The sequence below is a fragment of the Leuresthes tenuis genome, unplaced genomic scaffold, assembly GCF_036924035.1.
Source record: "Leuresthes tenuis unplaced genomic scaffold, fLeuTen1.0.hap1 SCAF_18, whole genome shotgun sequence".
Classification (NCBI taxonomy): Eukaryota; Metazoa; Chordata; class Actinopteri; order Atheriniformes; family Atherinopsidae; genus Leuresthes; species Leuresthes tenuis.
The window spans coordinates 10,599,334-10,617,923 of record NW_027325372.1 but is presented as its reverse complement, the minus strand read 5'-3'; the positions used below and the strand labels follow the sequence as shown (position 1 = coordinate 10,617,923).

The 18,590-nt window shown below is 43.2% G+C and overlaps 1 protein-coding gene across 5 annotated transcripts in view; it reads left to right on the top strand.

Moving 5' to 3' along the window:
• Positions 1-17,962, top strand: part of akap9 (A kinase (PRKA) anchor protein 9) — a 61,625-nt gene extending 43,663 nt beyond the window's left edge. For 4 of the 5 annotated variants that reach the window (XM_072369972.1, XM_072369970.1, XM_072369971.1 and 1 more), the window contains 28 exons: positions 2,673-2,849; positions 3,388-3,492; positions 4,369-4,521; positions 5,063-5,149; positions 5,592-6,608; positions 7,684-7,818; positions 7,913-7,957; positions 8,047-8,187; positions 8,800-8,844; positions 8,989-9,822; positions 10,051-10,108; positions 10,359-10,480; positions 10,661-10,849; positions 11,024-11,191; positions 11,455-11,560; positions 11,678-11,873; positions 12,351-12,501; positions 12,611-12,946; positions 13,952-14,239; positions 14,324-14,565; positions 15,076-15,181; positions 15,376-15,570; positions 15,653-15,853; positions 16,029-16,261; positions 16,338-16,420; positions 16,512-16,659; positions 16,954-17,084; positions 17,425-17,962. In XM_072369972.1, coding sequence (XP_072226073.1) covers positions 2,673-2,849; positions 3,388-3,492; positions 4,369-4,521; positions 5,063-5,149; positions 5,592-6,608; positions 7,684-7,818; positions 7,913-7,957; positions 8,047-8,187; positions 8,800-8,844; positions 8,989-9,822; positions 10,051-10,108; positions 10,359-10,480; positions 10,661-10,849; positions 11,024-11,191; positions 11,455-11,560; positions 11,678-11,873; positions 12,351-12,501; positions 12,611-12,946; positions 13,952-14,239; positions 14,324-14,565; positions 15,076-15,181; positions 15,376-15,570; positions 15,653-15,853; positions 16,029-16,261; positions 16,338-16,420; positions 16,512-16,659; positions 16,954-17,084; positions 17,425-17,468 — 5,736 coding nt within the window. In that variant the 3' untranslated portion in view covers positions 17,469-17,962. The remainder of the gene's footprint in view (positions 1-2,672; positions 2,850-3,387; positions 3,493-4,368; positions 4,522-5,062; positions 5,150-5,591; positions 6,609-7,683; positions 7,819-7,912; positions 7,958-8,046; positions 8,188-8,799; positions 8,845-8,988; positions 9,823-10,050; positions 10,109-10,358; positions 10,481-10,660; positions 10,850-11,023; positions 11,192-11,454; positions 11,561-11,677; positions 11,874-12,350; positions 12,502-12,610; positions 12,947-13,951; positions 14,240-14,323; positions 14,566-15,075; positions 15,182-15,375; positions 15,571-15,652; positions 15,854-16,028; positions 16,262-16,337; positions 16,421-16,511; positions 16,660-16,953; positions 17,085-17,424) is intronic. The other variant, XM_072369973.1, reaches the window with a different exon arrangement.
• Positions 17,963-18,590: the final 628 nt, after the last annotated feature.

The following is an 18,590-nucleotide window of genomic DNA, read 5'->3' as shown; positions in this document are numbered from 1 at the left end:
GGTTTCAATTCCATGGTCACGATCCTATAAAACTCTTTCAGTCATTAATCTTTGAAGCTTTGAGGTTTTTATACAAATGGAAAATTTTTCACGTTTGTCTAACTTGTTTGGTCAGTTATGTGATGTCATGAATTATTCGCTTTGCATTAGCTGCTGATGAGCTCAATTCAAACAGCTATGTTCAATGTGAGACTAATTGTGATCTCCCTCTGTGATTCTCTTGAGCATCACTGTACATTTCAGCTTCATTATTCAGTCTCCCTGCCCTCATCAGTCTTTATCTTAGCCTCAGCAGGCAGCTGTTTTCAGGTAAAAAGCTCAGGTTAGTGTTCTGTAATGCAGCTCCAGCACCAAACAGCAGGAAAGCACAGTTGGTGCTGGCTGGTAAACACGGTGGAGTGTTTATGGTTATAAAAACCAGATATTCCCATCAGGAATTGTTGGAAGCTAAAGCAGAATCATTACGACATTAAATATTTGGAGCCAGAATGTTGATTCCTTCCTCTAACTGCTTGATATTTAAGTTTGCAGACATATTTGTCATATGAATTTATTTAAGCTTGTACACCCATTCTGTGATGATCGCTCGCTCTGTTGCCCCCAAGTGGTCAGAAAAACAATCCTGGCTGCTTTTATATTTGTGTCGACACACTGATGAACACTTTTACAACTTGTCACGTCTGACAGGATGTGATCTTTATTGTTTAAAGGATCAGTTATTTATCACTTCTGACATATACATATTAGGAACTGATTATGGAATATTGACTTCGAAGTCTCTCGTAAATACATCAACACATATTTAGGAGACTGATGGGTATTTGTTGGCGATAAAACGGAGAGCATTTTTTAATCCACAACAAATCAGTAGGATTATATTCTCGGTTATTTGTTACAGAATGAATCAACAAATAAGAGATGTGTCTTTACATGTTGAATATTCACTGTGCTTGTTGGCCTTTGAAAAAAATCAACAGTGTTGATCAGCACAGTTGAAGCATTGATTATTTCTTCAAACCAATGGATTGTTTTTTTTTTATCTGTAGAGCACTCTACCTTGATTTGAGTAAAGACATGAAATTGACACATTCAGCTAACTTCTCACTGTGTGCAGTAATAGAAAAGAAGTCTCTCTGGGATTCTGTCTCTTATTGCATTTATTGTTTATAAATCATCATTCAAGTCACCGTACGTCTGCTATTCTTCTTTTGTAACTGCTCTTCCCTGGCTTTGCTGCTGCTTCTTTATCTTTTAATTGAATTATCTGCCAGAATATGTTGGATAAATGTCTGATTGCTGCTTCCACTGATGCTGCAGTTGGCTGTTAGTTTATTGGTTTTGTCGTATAGTTTGCACCTCTGCTTTAACCTCACAGTGAAACACCCTGAAGTCAACCTCCACCATGTCCGTAAACTCCACAGACTCCTGTAGCTTTGCCATCACTAAGTGCTTCTTTTTTCCCTCTGCTTCACTCTCGCCTTGACTTCTCCATCCTGTGATCCGTTGTGCCTCTGCCTTCTTTCTCCCGTGGCTATTGCAGGTGGATGGAGTAACCTTTAAGGTATTGCTTCTAGCTTCATGCAGTACTAAGTTTTCCCTCCTGAGAGCATTTAGAAATCCTTCCCTCCTCTGTAGAAATTAAAGGCCTGTCTGTCACTGTTGTTCTCCTCATTTTGCCTTCTCTTTGGTCTGCATCTGCTGTCAGAAACCTTGCTTTACTCCATCCCCTTGTCTCTCAATTCAGTGTCACAGAATAGAATATTTGAGCTGTTGAGCTCATTATAGATCACTGTTCTAAAGATTACCCTCATAAAGTGAAGCCTTTTTTCTTTGGTTGGTATGTACTAAACTTACCTCTACACCATGTACAGTAAAGGTAGGTAAAGTAGTTGTAACATCATCCAGGCACCTTTTCATGCCGTGGCTGTCACTCAGATGCCATTTTCAGCTTCAAGAAGAAGCTTTAAATAACTGTTTCCTCTCACACCAATAATTTTTCCAAAAGATTAAGAAAGAAACTGAACTAAAAAGTCCATTGGCTCACTCTGTGCTCAAATACTGCCACGAATAGACCATCTTGTGCTCTAGTCATATTAATATTTAATGACAGAACATCTTCCAAAAGATGTGGTTTGTTTGCCTCTCTATGGTTTCACTGGTTTTCTGTGGCATGCAGCCATTTAAAAATACATCATAAATGTCAGTCAGTCTTAAAGGAAAGAGTTTTGCCCTTTGCTCATATTTAACTAAGCAGGGGAATTGTTTGCCATCCACAATTAGTTTTCTTCAATTAAAACACTTGGTTATATTTCCTAGTTTTAGTGCTGCTTTTAAACCCCGCCCCCCCCCCCCCTTCTTGTGACGTTCTCCTTTTCATTGATCTGTTGATCTTCTCCCATCTCACAGGTGGATCAGTTACCTGTCAGTTCCTCCTGATTTGTGGTTTCTTTCACCCTGAGTGAAATCTCAAACCCCCCCCTCCATCCCTGCACCTCTTTTCACACCCGACCCCCTCCTTTCTCAGGTGGATCAGCTGACCATCCCAGCTAGCTGCACATGTACAAGCTGTAGCGAGCAGTGTCTGAGAGCAGATCTCATTAAACAACCCCCCCCCCCCTTTCTCTCGTTTCCCCTTGCCTGTCGTCTCTCTCTCCCTCTCTGCTCACGACCAGGTGGAGCAGCTGACCTCCCAGCTGAAGGAGAAGGCGGATTGGTGCAGTGAGCTGCTGCTCAGCTCCGAGCAGCTGCGTCGTGAGTTGAAAGAGCGCGACGAAGAGATTGACAAGCTGGCGAGCCGCATCCGCGAGCTGGAACAGGCCCTGCTGGCCAGCGCTGAGTCTCTGGAGAAGGTTAGGAGGGGGAGAGGGCAAAGAGGGAGGCGAGGGTTGTGCTGGTGACCGAAGCAGAGAAGGGGAAGAGCAGTCAGAACAATAGCTGAGGAGCACGGCAGAGTGTGTGTGTGTGTGTGTGTGTGTGTGTGTGAGAGAGAAGGAGCATGTAGATGAGGTGACTGCTATGGGAGAAGTGCATAGAGGGGGAGAATAATGTGTGGGTGGGTCTTCTTCAGTCGCCCCAGCAGTCTGCTCTTGCTGATGACACTGAGTTCTGTTAGCAACTGTTAAGATTGCCCCCCAGTGTTCACTGAGGGTTGTGGGGAGAGGGTGAAAATTAAGCAGTGGACAGAACGCCTCTGTTTGTGCAATTTGTCAGCAAAGCAGCAGCGCAGAAGACACCTGAGAGTCCCATTATACAGGAAAAACATGCAATGGTAGCTTTAAGTCCTTGAAGATAAGTTTGATTGTAGGAGGTTTTTTTTCCTTTCTGCTTTTCTGCGCATGCCTTTAATAACTGCTGAGCTAAATAGTTTCTTTCATGTGTGTGTCGCAGGTTGAACAAAAGAAGCAGCATGCACCCATCACTGAGTCGAGACACTCCACTCTGGAGGCTCAGTTACAAACTGAGAGAGAAGCACTGGAGCGGAAAGAGAAGGAGGTAGTGGGCTGCTCAGTTTGTGCTATGAAGTAGAAAACCCTGTTTTATATCTATTAACATCAGATCTTTTTTTATAGGAAAGAAGTTACACCTCCAAGGTGCACATATCACATTTGTAGAATGTGTAGTGCGTTGTCATTATTTTTAGGATACTTTTGTGTTTTCCTGATGCTTTAGATGTCTGAGCTTGACTGTATCAGCTTGTGTAGGTGGAAATTGGGGTTGTAAAAATGCGTTATCACATCTCTGAAAAGAAGATGTTACCTCACTTAGCCTGAGATTCAAATGTGCACAATGCGAGTAAGAGTTAGGACGACACAAATTTGAAAGCTAATAGAGCCAACAGAAGAAAGCTGGAAACAAAGAAACACGGCACGAGTGAAAAGATTCAACCCTTGCATTAGCTTAGAGCCACTAATGCTCAAAGGCTAGCAAACAATATGTCAATGATTCAAACTTCACATAATGTTCTGATACGTCTGCCAATTGTCCACAACAGTCCCCTCATTAGTGTCTTGGTCTGACTTGGGCTCATACAAGTAAAGACAAAGTGATGGATAACCCCAGCTTCCCAACAACTCCAGCTTCTAATAGAATACTTACAGAGTACACATGATTTCCTCTTCCATAAAAAGCACTGGCCATGAAACATTAACACAATATTCGTGTGCGTAAATAAAGCATTAGTCCTGTAATACCTCTTGATATGAAGCTGCATTTGTCTGTCCAGTTACAGAACTAATAAACATTAAGCAGCCCACAGAGAATCTGAGAGAATCCAGTACAGTTTTACAGTCCAGGACAGTGGGATTGATATTCTTCTCAATCACATGACGTCTCCTCTGAAGTTCTCATACTATTCTTTTGTCGCCTCAGATTTGCAACCTGGAGGAGCAGTTGGAGCAGTTCAGAGAGGAGCTGGAGAACAAGAGCGAAGAGGTGCAACAGCTTCAAATGCAGCTTGAGATCCAGAGGAAGGAGATAAGCAGCCAGCAGCAATACCTGGAAACAAGGGACAGCATGCTCCAGGTGAACAAGCAGCCTGCGTTGTTCTTCCTCAGAGAAGAAACTGAAAAAAAAGGCTCTTTCAGTTTGAAAACTGCTGAGATAAACTGCTACTCACTGCTGATGACTTAAATATTTACATCTGACCGGCAGAAATGAGCGTGTCATTACCCGAGAGACTCTTAGTTTTCCTGGAATGCTTCAATACCAGGTTAACCTCTCAACCAAAAATTAAATGGATATTAGTTTTATGATGGTGTGTGTGTATATATATATATATATATATATATATATATATATATATATTTAAATCTGTGTTTTCCATACAACAGAAATATTTTCCGCTCCCTTTTTTTAAAATAAGCTCTATGTTTTTTATAATATCTTGCATATGATCAAGCTTTTTTCCCCCCCAATATTTAACTTTGCAAAGCTCTCTGCAGCTTTCGACACAGTTCTTCTCTCAGTCTGAATTTTCAGTCGGCCGCCTCAAGGTGGACACTGACCAGATGGATGCGTGGCGTGTCATTAAAAGCCATTACATTATAATTTCTGACTTTTGAAGGTGATGGAGGAGAAGGACAGGGAAATAGCACTTCTTAATGAACAGATCTCTAAGCTTCAACACATGGAAACGGCTTCTGATAACAAGGTAACGCAATATGCGTATACGAAATAGAACCTGAGTCTATTTTCGAATACGCATAGCTCCGTGGATGTGCATCACTGTGTGTGTTCTCTGGTTGCCCTTTCATTTGAGTTAGCTCCCTTTGGTTCCGTTTTTCTGTTTGTTTTTGTTGTTTTTTGTTTGCTTGTTTAGTCTCGGTAAGTAGATCCACAGCAACGTCTTTTGTCTTGAGGTGGTCATTTGCTCTTATGAGGTGGGTTCTTAAACCTCTGAGTCCTTATGAACTGTTCACAATCTGCAGGATTCAGAAAGTTTAAAGTAAATGCCAAGAAAGCTGCATTATCTCAGGTCCAATTTCTGAGCACAGCAGGGACTCAGATGTTTAAAGAGATTGTTGTTCACGCTCTCAAGTCCATTCAAGTCCATTTTTTTATTGAAGTATTAATGTGTGTTTCTTATTTGTTAGGAACTTGACGAGAGGGATGAGCAGATCAAAGACCTGGAGTCTCAGGTGGAGTGCCTACGGAGCGAACAAGAGCGCTTAAAGAGAAATAAAGAGGAGGAGCTCGACCAACTGAATGAAGTCATAGAGAAGCTTCAACAGGAGCTTGCCAACATTGAGCAAAAACAGGCTGCAGAGGAAGACGAGGACACGAAAGATGAATCGGATAGCAGCACATGGGGGCCAAGTAAAGAAGAATACAATGAAATTAAGCAGAAGATGGACCTGGCCAGCAAAGAGCTTCAGAAACTGAAAACAGAGAACAGTAAGCTATTGCAGACGTACCTACACTTGAAAGAGAGCACAGAAGCCTTAGCCGAAGCAGAAAAACTGGACAGCTCGGAGGGGGAGCTTGATGAAGAACTCAGAGAGAAAACAGCAGGCCTTGTGGTGCTGCAGGCGCAAGTACAAGCTCTAGAGCAGAGTGCGGCATCCAGAGTGGAGGAGTTGAGTCTTCGAATCCAGGAGCTTGAGGACTTGGTCAGTGATAAGGACTCAGAGATAAATCGCTGTCAGCTCCTTGTGGAGCAAACTAAAAGCTATGCAGATGATCTCCAACGGAGGGTCACTAATCTGGAGGACAGTCTGAGGGAGAAAGTAGCCGCAGCGCTGGTCAGCCAGGCCACACTGGAGGCCTTCCAGCAGCAGCAGTCCACGGGATCAAAACAGGAGCAGGAGCTGCAAAGACATGCTGAGCCACATGTTTACGATTTTGGTGACTTTGCTATCCCTGAGATGAATCTGAGCAGAATGGGTCAAGCAAAACAAGTGCCAACGGGGAAAGTGGTTCATCTGACACAGAAGCTTCAAAACCTGGAGGTTGGACTCAGTGGGATGCAGAAAGACCAGGAGCTCCAGAAGCAGCTGCTCTCCAGCTCTGAGGAGGAGGTGCTCGAGTATGAGAAGAGGCTGACTGTGCTCATGGATCTGCTCAGTCAGATGAAGGCCAAAACGCACCAGAGGACGTTGTCATCTGTGGAGGTGAGAGTTTAAAAATCGTTTTAATCATCTGCCAGAAAATAATCCCACGCAGATATGCCTCGTTAAAACGCGAGTTGCTGCTGCAGCCGTGTGGGCTAAAATCCATTTACTTTGGTTGCGTCAGCATCATCTTGGCAGCCGTAGCTTTGAATAAAGACAAATAGCACAACTACAGCAGACACTGCAGTGACCAATCCAGCTCACATAAAGCACATAAAGAGAAGTTTGTCACGAGACACGACCCGACAGAAGTACACGTGTTTCTTCTTTGTACGGTCTTGTCTGGATGTGACATCACAACCCTTTCTAGCTGAATAAAAAGTCAATTAAAAGTCATTGTCAATAGTATACTGTAATGTGATGTGAAGCAGTTATGTGAAACTTTTAGAGTTTGTATACATATTGAATAGAAGGAACTATGTTTATGAGACATCGTCTGAAACAAAGTCAGCTGGGGTCTGTATCAGAGCTATAGAGGTGATGTTAAAGGATGTTTTTCATAAAATGTTTAAGCTAAATGCTTTTTAAAGCCTTGTCGTACATGCAATATTTGGGCTTTAAGAAGAAATGTGACTGTTGAAATAAGTCTGCAGGTGGTTGGAGATATAATGCACATTATGATAGCTACAACGTAGCAGCAACTTTGAAATCTGGTATAATGCTCAGTAGGCTGTCACTATCTGTACAGAATGGGTTTTTAAATTACTCGGGCTAAATGGTAAAATCAATGGAATTTCCAAAGACTGTAAAGGCTTTATTCATACTTATCAGTATAAAGAAGATTGGTTTCAGTTTCTAAGGCAAACTGAAGTAATGCACCATGAGACAATATTGGGAAAAATATGCTGGAAATCTACATAAATGTTGTGGCTTTCATGATTCACTGGAGCCCAATATCATATAACCGTAACAGTTCTGCATCCTTCATGATCAATACTGAATCTAAGATAATTCTCTTCTGAGTAAGCCCAGCACTTGGATTAATTTTTTACCAACAAAAATCCATTGAAGTTACAGCGAAAACCTCCGACTGAATTGACCATTACAGCTCTGATAAGTTTGACCTTTTCTTCAGGCGTCTTTTGACGAGCAGCCGGCTGTGTCGGAGCTCCTTCAGGAGCTGCAGGAGGTCAAAGATGAGGCCGCCGCCACCAAAGAGCAGCTCGACGGCTTCAAGGAGAGCTGCGGCAGACTGGAGGAGGAACTCGGAGTGGGTGTTGTTCCCTGTGCTAGTGTGTCACACTAATGTTTTTGAGTGTTTTCAGTGTTTAGTCAGACTGACAAAGCCTCGCTTTTCTTTCCAGGAGAAAAACGTAACAATGGAGCGCCTCCAAAAGCAACTTAAGAAGGTACGAATATTTCATCTGCACGGTTAATATTTTCTCAACAGACAGCACTCAAAGGGAAGGAGTTAAAAGTTTTGACTTTGTCAATGTAGGCATCGTCAAGCGGTGACGAGGAGACAAAGGTGTCGGAGCTCAAAGAGGAACTGATGGAGGCTCAAAACGAGGCAGCTGCCACCAAAGAAGAACTGAACAGCTGCAAAGAAAGTTTGGAGAAACTGCAGGAGCTGCTGCAGGTACAGACTCAGTTTGAGTTCAGTGGAATCTACAGATAATCAGTTCAGCAAAAATATATATGTATGTGTTTTTATTCTTTCTATCAAAAAGTTGTTTTAAGGATGATAAGAATAAGTGTCTGGACCCAGCAGCTTAATTTAGCATAAAGCAGACAGGAAAACCGGCATTCTGCCTTCATCTTAAGGAAACAGAATCCATGGGGAGTTTTGGTCACCGTTAAGACTAATGTCAGCAATATTGATTGGAGTGGGATGAATTCCCAAAGAAAGCTTGATTTGGAAGCAAAGTTTTTTTTACTTGGAAGTTGATTTTACTTGATATAAAAAAGTGTGGTGCCTATACTGTAACTCTCAAGGTTCTACCTTTTTTTTTTTTTTTTAAAGGGAAAACCTGAAGTCGTTCAGACCATGAAATCTGTTCAATGGCTTAATAGCAACTACTTACTGCACAGACTTGAGTTATTTTGGCCTTTTTAACAAATTTTACTGAATTCCATAAAAACAAATTCCCTGAATTAATGCTTTAAACATTCTACAGAGAAAACCTTTAGTTCATATATTTATGTGGTTTGTAAATACGATTGTTAAACTGGGTACAATTTCTCCTTCTAGGAACGAGAAATGACCATTGCTCAGCTTAAAGGAGAACTTTTCCAAGTAAGTTGCCAGTGAAACATGGATCACAGGTTTACTTTTGTATTTTTACGCTGTTTTTTTTTTTTTTTTTTTTTTTTTTTTAATATTCTGGGATGATACTTGTCTGTGTTTATTGAATTTGACATCTTGCCCGATGTCTTCAAGGTAAAAGCTGCAGAAGACAGAGCCGACATGACGGAGCTTATCCAGGAGCTCGAGGAGGTCAGAAGCAATGCGGCTTCCACCAAAGAAGAACTCAAGAGCCACCGGGAGCGTAATGAGAAACTTCAAAAGGACCTCCAAGTCAGTGAAGTTTCTATTTCTAAACTCAAAGATGAACTCCAGGACATGAGAAGGAATGTCGATACCACCAAAGAAGAACTCAACAGCTACAGATTGAACAATAAGAAACTACATGAGGAACTTCACACCCGTGAACTCTCCATTGCAAAGCTTAAAGAGGAGCTCCAGGAGGTGCAAAAAGCCTTGTTGAAGACAGCAGAGTATGGTCCTCCATCCCCCTCTCCATCTCCTTCTCCCCAGCCTCCCTCCTCTGCCTCATCCTCCACCACACAGCCCAAAAGGAAGGGAGGCAAACAGCTGACTTCAAAGGGAGGCATTGCCAAAGATAAACCATCCCTAACCAAGAAAAACTCTGACCCTTCCAGCCAGTCCTCCAGCAAGTCTCACAGCCCTCGGCTTAACAGTAACCCTCAGCAGCAACGCGTGGCTGTGACAGACGCCTTCGCACAAACCGAACCACTCCAGACAGCTGATCTCAGTCCGGACGTCAAGTCTGCCGCCAAAGAGGAGATGGAAGAAGTGATCGGAGAGTTCCGGGAGAAGATCGCGCAGATGCAGGAGCTCCACGCAGCAGAAATCCTTGATATGGAGGCTCGGCACATTGCTGAGAGCGAGAACCTTCGCAGGGACACACAGGCACTGGAGGACGAGTGCAAAGCCCTGAAAGCTGTCATTGACAAACTGCGCTCGACTGAGGTGAGGCCAGCAAATGAGGCGAAACAGGTTTGTCTGTAATCATACCGTATCTGCAGTGAATGACTCACACCTGTCTTATATGAGAGAGCGCGCCTCTACATTTTTGTAAGAAGTACTTTTATATCTTTGAGTGGTTTTGATACAAAGAATTTGATCAAAAATTATTTTAATTTCCATTTTTTTCTTTTGTTTCCTTTAAAATAATGACTTTAATCTCATCCTGTCCAGGCTCCTACTTCAAGACAAGACCGTCCTACGCCGCAGTTCAAAGATGGCTACACCAGTGGTAAGACGCATTGCATCAACAACTCCCAAAACTCTGAAAGACAGCCGATAGGTTTATTCCCTGAACGTGACTCCCGGCCGAATCAGCAATATTTGAATGTTTCACCAGGCTACCTTGTGTGTTTTGGGCTTATGGCTGAGTTTGACTTGACAGCTATCCTTCAGATTACCATGTGGAGAGTTTACATTTCCTAGGGTACTGTTAACAAGTTTTGTTATTTTGCTTCAAGAGTGTTTTTGTTGTCACGCAGACAGCAGCTCAGACTACAGCCAGAGGACTGGATATGACCTGCCGAGCTTGCAGCAGGAGTTCAGGACGACTCCAGAGGGCGCCAGGAGAGAAACCGACGATCCACTACCCGACCGGATCAAGGTACAGCTTTGAGGGGGAGAGGGGGGAGTTGTTTTACTCACTGTAGTATTTGTCACCTTTTCGATCAGATCCCTAATGGGTAATCTCAAGTATCCCTGAAGTTATTTATTTTTTTGTTTAGAAATTGAAAAGAGTGAAAGTAATCCCAAGTCTCTCTCTGTGTGGCGTTTCTTTAACTAGACGTTGCTCCGTGAGGTGCATCAGGAAGGCATGCAGGTTCTCTCTCTGTCAGAGCTTCCCATCTCTGAAAGCGACCCGGGCAGCCGATTCCACGACGAAGGCTGGATGAAGGAGAGAGACGCCCTGCTGGCAACTGTAGAGTCTCTTAAAGGGCTCATCACTAAGATGCAGACGCACAGGCAAACACAGGTATAGAAAGTCACTACAACAGAGTTCCCTGTAATAAGGAGCATAGAAATAGTCATATTTGCCTTGTCACCAGTCTTCCCTCTTCATTCTAAAAAGGGAAAAGTCACCAAAACATACATCAGCAGACAAATTTGGAAGAAACTCCCCTGACTTTGTTTTCTTACTTTGTGTTAGACGTCAGACGGTGCCGACTGGCGCGGGGATCTGCTGGATGCAGTGCGGCAGGTGTTTGTGAGGGAGAGGAGCGTGCTGAAGAGCGCCCTCTACAGCCAGCTGGACCTGCTGGACACCAGTGATGCCATCATTCACCTCAATCAGCTGGAGCACCGACTGGCTGAACAGGTCAAAAACAGCAGCTCCGTCGTACTGATTAGGATTATTTTATGATATTTTAAATGTGCATAGATAGTTGTGCACATAAATAGGAAGTGTTTTATGTTCTTCAGCTGAATGAAGTCTAAGAGTCTAAGTCTAATGAGTCTAAGCTGAGATGACAAAAATGGCAGAAAGTTTTTTCTCAGTTGCCTCTTCTTTTTTTTCTTCTTCTCTTTTTTCACTTGACAAAGTCAGTAACTAAACATGTTGCTCATGCGGTTCTGTTACAGGACGCCCAGCACAGAGAGGCCCTGGGTTCACTCCACACTGCAGACAGGTTCAGTCTTATCTCCGAAATTCATCATCTCCGTAGGCAGCTACAACAACTTCAACAAGGTAAAGCAGCTTTTAGAAAAGATCATCTCGATAAGTATGTTTACTATATTTAAGAAAGATTTTATAATAAAATACAACCCCCCCCCCCCCTTTCCCTTTTTATTCTTGATCGTTTAGGTGCCCAGTCTGGCCTCTCATCGACCGGTGAATGTAACAAGGAGGAGCAGAGGGAGGGAGGAAGAACTGATGGAGCAGCGGAGGCCGACAGGCTGCTGGTGGATGAGCTGAAGGGGGAACTGTCTCAGACTAAGCTAGAGCTGGAGACGACACTCAAGACACAACACAAACGCCTCAAAGAGCTTGACACGCTCAGGTTAGACGTGAAACACAAATGCATGAATTTGACTGACCAGAGGGGTGTGTTAAGAGGCAAGTTGAACAAAAACGGACAGTGTTTGTGTTAGCTGTGTGACCTTCATCTCTTTAGCTGAAGCCGGTCTCTTATTATCACGCAGTATTATGTACACTGAAATTAAAATAATGCAATGCAGTTAAAACCTCTTGGAAATGCTTTAGTCTGCCCCCTTCAGGACAAGCACTGAAGTGACAATGAGAAGGAAAACTCCTTTTTAATGTTCTTAAACCAGTAAATAGAAACCTTGAGCTGGACCAGAATTATAAAGCATATCATAAATATCAAAGCAGAGAGCGATATTTAATATGAAGCCCCTGTAGAACAGAAGAAGGTTTACAAGATTAACTTTAAAAATTCCATGTACATGAAAAGCTGAGGTTAGTCTCTTGATTTTAGGGCTAAACCTTTAAACATTAAAACTCAATGTGTCAACAGGGCAGAGATATCACAGAAAGCTGCAGAGGTGGATGCCCTGAATGAACAGCTGATGGGGGAGAGGAAGAGAAGCAGAGATCTTCAGTGGGCAGTGGAGAAGGAGATGTGTCGAACTGGGAAAAATGAGGAGAGTAAACGAGAGGAGCTGGAGGTAAGACAGCTGAAAAGTATAACAGGTTGTTTTGAAAAGGTGTAATTACTGGATCGTGTGCTTTAGGAGTGGTTAAGCATGTCAGTGTTTAATTTTATTCATCCACCAGGACCTGCACCTGACTCTGGTGGAGCAGAAGACCTGCGTAGCCCAGCTGACCCAGACCCTGGAAGAGGAGCGTCAGGCCGCCTCTCAGCTCTCCCAGCAGGCAGAACAGGAGCGCCTCAACCTCCACAGACGCCTGCAGGAGCTTCAAGTCCAGCTGGAGACCGAGCAAGCCAAGGCTCAGGAGATGAGTTCTGCGCTGGGGAGGGAGAGAGAGCTGCGGACCGGCATCTCCTCTAACAGCGGTGCCTCCAACGAGGAGCGTGTCCACGAGGGCCCTGAAGAGGAAGGAGGTCTGCTGGAAAGATTGCAGAGGGAGCTGGATGACAAGCATACACAGGTGGGATGTTTGTTGTTTTCTGTAGGAGACAGAAATATCTCAATCTCTATATTCATATCTAAAAACTGAACATGTATTTGTCAAATAACCTGTAATAAAGGCAAAAAAAGTATATTGTTTGGATTAAAGCAAAATGTTGCATTAGGCATATTTCAGATGACCTTTTATTTTTGTTTTAATATAGTAAAGACAAATGTTGTCCTATTTGTCACGTTTGATTCAGGAAAAAGACACAGTTTTTACTTTTTTTCTTTACATGTGTAAACAGTCGGTGCAGAAATATTACAGTCCCTCTACTTCATAACAAGCTATTTTTGCCGTGTCCATGTTGTTTCTTGGACATGGATGTTTTCTTCTTCTTCTTCTTTCTTAATTTAAAAGGAAGAGCATAGATTTAAATATAAATGTTAACCAGTTGACACACTAGTTAATCCACATGCATTTAACACAACACACGAGATACATTTCAGCATAAACATGTCTCTGTAATGAAGATGTCAAATATTACTTCCATTTTTTTTAAAGTCACATGTGAGACAAATTCAGATATTTATATATTTGATTTTCCAAAAGACAAAAAATAGATAAACTTGCTTAAAGAATAGATACGATATAATTTTCATGGTTGAAATAATCTTCTTCCACATGTAGAATCAGTCATTAGTTTTATTCTAATATTCATGTTTGCATTAGTTTAAATAATTTGAAGTGTTTTCCACTAAGCCTGACTTGTAGCGCTGCCATGTTTCTACAGTAGGCCATAAGGGACAAATCAAACACTGCCTCTGTGAGGAGCCTGTTGTGTTTGTGTGTGTAGGTTTTTAACATCCATTGTAGTTTCTCTGTGTGGAAAGAGGTTTTTCAGGTAGTTGCCATCTGTTACTTTGCTGACAGATGTCACTAAATCCTGCACACTGCTCCTTTAATGGGAGACACTGGAGGTGAATTTGTTTTGGGTTTTTTTTCAATCTAGGTTGATTTTTATTTATTTTTTTTCCTCTCCAGGTTGTGCATCTCCTCAGTGAGGTGGAGGCCCAGAGGCTTGAGGTGGTACGAAGGGAGGAGGATCTAACACTGACCAATCAGAGGTCCAGACGAGACCAGGAGGCGCTGCTGGAGGCTCGGGCTCAGCTTGAGAAGCTGGAAGCACGAATGTCGGAAGTCCAGGAGCAGCTTGACGGAGAGCTGGAGAGAAGGAGGAGTCTGGAGGAAGAGAAGGAGAGACTGCAGGAGAGGTTGAACCAGTTAGGAAAAAGAGAGGGAAGCGGACATCCGCAGACCGACAGCCAGAGTGTGAGTGACAGAGACTGAAACAAAGCTTACTTTTTAGTGAAGCTTTCCAGTGTATTAAAGCCTTTATTGTCATTATTTAAACAGCCGGCCATCTTGCACAGTGATTCCACTGACCGCACTAAAGACTGGGTGTTCCAGCAGAAGAGTGGAAATGTTCAGTCGGTGAGCTCCAGCCCAACTCCACACACGGAGGCCCCTCCAACAGGCCACAGCAGCGGGCCACATCACGGCCCTTGGCGCACAGTCGACAGGATTGTGGGAAAACTCCACCTCATTTCTTCAAAGATCCGCAGCATGGCCAGCAACACCTCCAACACCTCCAACAGGTAATCAAAGCAGCTGTTCAGTGATAACCTAAAGAGAATGAGCACCTTTCCTCAACTCTTTAGAGTTATGTGCCACAGCTGTTAAACGTGGAAGCTGTAATGTACAGGTAGATGTGGGCGAACCTGTGCTCCCAGTCTCTGTCACTTTTACACTTTCATCTGATCCTGAACAAGTTAAAAGTGAATTAAAGATGCTGTCATGGAGGAGAAATTCTAAACCACTCTCAACCAATTAGAAAGGTCCAGACCTCAGTGACTGATGAGCCAAAGCTTTAAAATTTCTTTTTTGAAGGATTGATAATGTTCTACATTGTAAAAACAATAATAATGATGATAAATATCAGCTTTAAAGGTGATAGCATGTGTGTTTTAACGTTTAATTATATCAGGGTGTTGCTTTAACGAAACTTTGTGTCTTTATAAACCAACAGAACATATTCGATTCATCAATAAATCTGTTTGGAAATTCACGTTATTCACTCAGTTACTGATGTACTCTGATCTTAACAGGCTGACTGCGGAGGTTGACAGTGAAGACCTGTCGTGGGTCCAGTCTGGTGTTGATGAGGTCATCACCATGCTACAGCAGTCCCCGGGTCTGCCCTCCATCCCAGAGGTCAGATTGATTGATACTTCCAGATTATGCTGTTTGATTTAAGTTGGTTTTATAAGAAGGCAAAGTAAGCAAAGCCAAAACATACACTGGGCACAAATTTCAGTGAAAATAAGAAACCTCACTGTCGTGAGCTACTGTCAGTCGTTCAGATGTCGTTGAGCTTGGTTGTGATTGTTCATCCGTTTCCCCTCCAGAGTGTGTCGCTGATGGCAGGAGGCTCCTCCAGCTCCTCCAACACGCTGACTGAGCGGCTGCTGAGGCAGAACGCCGAGCTCACGGGTTTCGTCAGCCGTCTGACTGAGGAGAAGAACGACCTGAGGAACCACACGCTGCGATTAGAAGAAGAGCTCCGACGCTATCGGCAGGCTGGACAGGGATCGGGAGATGCCGTAAGTGCAGTTTTGCAAATGAATGCAATTCTGAAACTGATGCGGCAACATGAGCTAAACCACCTTTTATATTTTTCTGCAGTCCGGCTGGAGAGGAGTGTCAAAAACCGAGTCGGCAGGTTTGCTGCTTTCTCAGGAGAGGGAAGCTTGGAATCGAGAGAAGGTCCGTCTGGAGAAAGCTTTACATCTGTCTCAGTCCAAGGTGGCCCGACTCAGGGGAGAAATAAGGTCCGACACTCTGCGAGAGATAAGCGGGCCGGAAGCAGACAATGCTGCCCTGAAGGTTAGCAAAAATAAACTGATGAGTTATTTTAAGTCAGATTTTATGTAAAGCCACAAAGGGCCCATAAAAACCCGTGTTAAACTCCCTCTAAGAACACATGTAATGTTTTATGATCAGCTGAAATGAAGCTACTTTCAAGAAAAGCTCATCTTCTCTTTCCACTTCTTTCCTCCAGAGGATATATGGGAAGTACCTGAGATCAGAAAGCTTCCGCAAAGCACTGATCTACCAGAAGAAGTATCTGCTGTTACTGCTGGGCGGCTTCCAGGAGTGTGAGGAAGCCACACTGACGCTGTTGTCCAGGATGGGCGGCCGGCCTTCGCTCTCTAGCTTGGAATCCCACAACCAGCGCCGCCGGGGGCTAATGCGTTTCCGCTCCGCCGTCCGAGTCTCCATCGCCCTCTCCAGGTAGAACGCTGGAACTCTGGGATTCTTGATTTTTACAGGGAGTAACAGCGTGGACTAATTGTTTTGCTTCATCTAGAATGCGTTTCCTCGTGAAGCGATGGCACAAGGCAACGGGGATGAGCATCACGACGTCCTGCGGTGTGAACAAGAATGGAGCAGGTCAGACAGTAGGAAACAAAACGGGGTCACGTGCGTGTTTTGCCCCCCTCAATTATTTGAAGGCAATTCTTTTGTTCTTGGTCTTTTTCAGGAGCGGAGGCGAGGGACTCGCCCTATCTTCACCCCGGCAGTGTGGAGATGTACAGAGAAAGAGGAGGAGGAGCAGGAGGAGTGTCCAGCGGCAGAGGGAGAAGTGGACGTGAGTCCCCCCGATCAGGCGTCTCCTCCACACCTCACAGGTATAACCTTCAGAAGCGGTACTACTAACAATTAAACTGATGGTTTTGTCATTTTAATAATCAATATTCTTTTCGATTAATGTTGTCAGCAAAATCCCCTCAGCAAGTTTTTTTTTTTTTTTTTTTTTTTTTTTAAAGCAAGAAAGTCCTTATATTTGATTGTTAATAAAGTGGCTTTAGGGAGTTTGCTTTGCCTGCACGTTGAGGGAAGGCAGCTATGATGAGATCACCCGTCTGTGCTGCCATCTGTTGCATTACGGAGTTGTTTCAATCTTTCTGGGGTTTTCTGTGCAGGTTTCATGTGGCTGCAGACCACGGAGCTCTCACCTGTTCCCACCTGCAGAGCTACGACCCTGACCGAGCGCTCACCGACTACATCTCCAGACTGGAGGCCTTGCAGAGGCGGCTGGGCAGCGTGACATCAGGTACCATCACGCAGTGTCGACTGTTGCAGCGGAATTTCTTCTAGAGCAGATGTTTTCAAAGTGTGAGGCAGGCCGAAAGCAAAAGCGAAAAGCCGGAGTAGGAGTGGTGTTTGTTTTTCTTCTTTAGCTGACTTTAGCTGAGGATAGGCTTACTGTTGTAGAATCATGTATCTACACTTTATCATAAATGTCTTCATTGGCATCTATAAAAAAGACAGGCTGACATTGTAACTCAATATGCTAATCAGTATGCTTGAGTTAATAGTTGCTGTGATGTTCTACCTTTAATTTCAACAGTGTTTGCCAAATTTACTGAACTGCTTTTCCACTTTTCCCGCAGGTGCTTCTTCATATGCTCAATTGCACTTTGGCTTGAGAAGATAGATGCTGACAACTTACATTGGCTTGAATAAACTGAGTTGCCTTTTCTCGTGCTGAGCGCTCTGCTGTTTTCTATCATTCTGGTGTGGACTGTATCTTTCCATGTGGACCAAAAGACGTTTTTTTTTTTTATCAGTGTACGACATGTTGTATTCAGGCTTTTCGTCGCCAGCACTTGAAAAACAGCTATGTTTGTAATTTAATCTGCCTCTTTGTTGTGGATGATCTACAATCGTGTATATTTGTCTAATGCTAATTTAAAGACTTTGTGATTAATTTATGTTTGTGTTGTATGGGTGGAGCGTTATGTAAAGAATGTTTGGGTTTACTGTTTAGGAGGCTGCTACGGGATATTCTACACTACACTGTGTTTTGTTTAGGCCAGACAGACTACAGAAGACATTTGTAGAGAACGTATTTTTGTAAAGCGTAGGGACTTTGAATTTTCCGGGGTATTTTGTCAAAAACTGAAATAAAGAGGACTACATTATTTCAAAGAGGTGTGTGGTTTATTTTTCCTTTTCTTTTTACTACTTTGAGCAAAGAAAACTTTGTAATTTTTCACGTGAACAGAAAACAACAGAACTAAAGATATAAAATGACATGGCTCCACGACAATCGACTGTAAAAATGACCTTTTAATAAAGCCTTTAATCAAAGATTAAAGCCTTTGCATCTTGCTGTACACAGAGTTGTCGTTCCTTAAACCTGAACATCCCACTTCTCTGGTGTTTGCATATGCTCAGTTTCCCGTATGTCTTACAGTTCTCATTTTGACCCAGTTTCTCAAAAAAAAATTAAGTCATTTAAAAGAAACAAATCAAATGTTAAGACCAGTCGTTGTTTACTGTTTTTGAAAAATACACATTTTTTATTCGATGCCAGCTGCACAAGTTTGGAAAAGATGATAAGGATCATCCAGCTTATACCACTGCACCGCTCAAAAGCCAGCATCTGTGATGGAAAAACCACGTTTTGCACATATTTCAACAGCACGACTACAGAGAAAGAGTCCAGCGGCTAATGCTGCCTTCCAAAAGTGGCTGTTGAGCAGCTGAAATCCTGGCGACCTGTCGGGGGCTGTACCCTGCCACTCACCCGGCTGGGATTAAGCGGGTACAAAAA